Below are 2,280 nucleotides of genomic sequence, written 5' to 3'. Positions count from 1 at the left end.
CAGATAAGAGTACAGGCTGCCTGCATTCAAAACTAGTTGCTTCCTCACTGTGTGTCTTTGGCGAAGTTACTCAACCTCTCTGTGCTCTGAGGCCCTTATTTGCAAAATGGGGACAATAACCTGACCCGCCTCACTGGGTCACCTTGAGGATTAACTGAATGAATGGAAGTGAAGCTTGGAACAATGTTTGGCAGGCAGAGCACCCTGGGGAACTGTTCATTACCACCAGCACGCTCGTAATGATGCTGTGTGTAAGCTAACTCCTGGGAATGGCAGCTTCAGAATAGATTGTAAGACAGTGTCGGACGGTGCCTGACCCGGTTTCTGGACATTGTTATCACAGCTTCATTCACTCCACATGGCTACGCAACATCAGATTTTATTTGGTGAGATGATACTCTCCATCTAGTAAGCAGAGAAGCAGGCAACAAACATCCCTTACTACAGAAGTTCACTGTTTGACCAAAAAAGGGACTTCAGTTAAATGTAGAAATCTACGTATCAACTTTTAAAATCTACTGGTGTTTAAGATAGTTTGCATTCATGACGGACTGTTAAGGACATTCTAGGACTTTAAAAAAGATCTCTTCTTTATTCACAGAGTCGAGCAAAATGGATTATCAAACATCAAGTCCCCTCTACGACATTGATTATGGGATGTCAGAGCCCTGCCAAAAAGTCAACGTGAGACAAACTGCAGCCCAGCTCCTGCCCCCGCTCTACTCGCTGGTGTTCATCTTTGGTTTTGTGGGTAACATTCTGGTCATCCTCACCCTGATCAACTGCAAAAAGCTGAAAAGCATGACTGACATCTACCTGCTCAACTTGGCCGTTTCTGACCTGCTTTTCATCATCACCATCCCATTCTGGGCTCACTATGCTGCAGACCAGTGGGTCTTTGGAGATATAACGTGCCAGTTTTTCACAGGCTTCTATTTCATTGGCTTTTTCTCTGGAATCTTCTTCATCATCCTCTTGACAATTGATAGGTACCTGGCTATCGTCCATGCTGTGTTTGCTTTGAAAGCCAGGACAGTCACCTCTGGGGTGGTGACAAGTGGGGTCACCTGGGTGGTGGCTGTGTTTGCCTCTCTCCCAGGAATCATCTTTACCAAATCCCAGAAAGAGGGTTCTCGTTATACATGCAGCCCTCATTTTCCATCCAGTCGGTATCATTTCTGGAAGAACCTCCAAACTTTAAAGATAGTCATCTTGGGCCTGGTGCTGCCACTGCTTGTCATGATCGTCTGCTACTCGGGAATCCTAAAAACCCTGCTTCGGTGTCGCAACGAGAAGAAGAAGCACAAGGCCGTGAGGCTCATCTTTGCCGTCATGATTGTCTACTTTCTCTTCTGGGCTCCCTACAACATCGTCCTTCTTCTGAGCACCTTCCAGGAATTCTTTGGCCTGAATAACTGCAGTGACTCTAATAGGCTGGACCAAGCCATGCAGGTGACAGAGACCCTGGGGATGACACACTGCTGCATCAACCCCATCATCTACGCCTTCGTCGGGGAGAAGTTCCGAAGCTATCTCTTACAGTTCTTCCGAAAGCACGTTGCCAGATGCTTCTCCAAAGGCTGTCCAGTCTTCCAGGGAGACGCTCCAGAGAGAACGAGCTCCATTTACACACGATCCACGGGGGAGCAGGAAATCTCTGTTGGCTTGTGACCTGACTCAGTTTTTATATGCAGATTAGGGGCAAGAGCGGTTCTTTTAAAGAGGAAGTTACTGTCATAGAGGGTTTAAGTTTCATCCATTTATTTGGCATCAGCTCTAAGTATATTAGATATTTCAAGCTCATCAGTTCTAGAAAGCCAAACCAAAACACGTGATGAAATAGCAACCTTCTCACCTCCCCTCCACATACATCAATTTATTGGCAAACTCTCCCTTCACTGCAAAAGTTCAATATAAAAAAAAAAAAAAATCCTCAGAGAATTGCTAATTCCTGAGTTCGGTTACCTGAACGGGAATAACAAAATGAACTGAGGAAAGTACTGTATAGTTTCTTATCGGAGTAGGGCAACATCCAGGTTGCAAATGTGCTTAAAATATATCTTTCTCTTGCCATGGGGAGAAAAGACATGCCCGTGATCAGTTAAGAAATGACAACTTCCACGTGGGATCTCCCCTCCAAGGTGTGGTTAACAAGTTCCACAGACATTCACACCAGGGGAGAGCCCTGTGGCCTGCTGAGAGCTGGGAAGGCTTCTTCGCAGAGAAGGGATTGGAGGTGGATGGTCTGTTGGTGAAGAGGGAAGATGAGCTGCAGGCACC

The 2,280-nt window shown here is 46.1% G+C and overlaps 1 protein-coding gene across 1 annotated transcript; it reads left to right on the top strand.

Annotated features, from left to right (window-relative positions):
* Positions 1 to 612: 612 nt before the first annotated feature.
* Positions 613 to 1,671, top strand: LOC309967423 (C-C chemokine receptor type 5; the record flags this gene model as incomplete). The annotated part of the gene is made up of 1 exon (XM_082848072.1): positions 613 to 1,671. One exon carries the CDS (start codon positions 613 to 615, stop codon positions 1,669 to 1,671), a length of 1,059 nt encoding a protein of 352 aa, XP_082704198.1.
* Between the last annotated feature and the right edge of the window lie 609 nt (positions 1,672 to 2,280).

The sequence above is a fragment of the Leucopleurus acutus genome (genome assembly GCF_964270905.1).
Source record: "Leucopleurus acutus genome assembly, chromosome: 10".
In the NCBI taxonomy this organism is placed as follows: Eukaryota; Metazoa; Chordata; class Mammalia; order Artiodactyla; family Delphinidae; genus Leucopleurus; species Leucopleurus acutus.
Note: the sequence above shows the minus strand (reverse complement) of the source record. Positions and strands in the feature narration are given on the sequence as shown.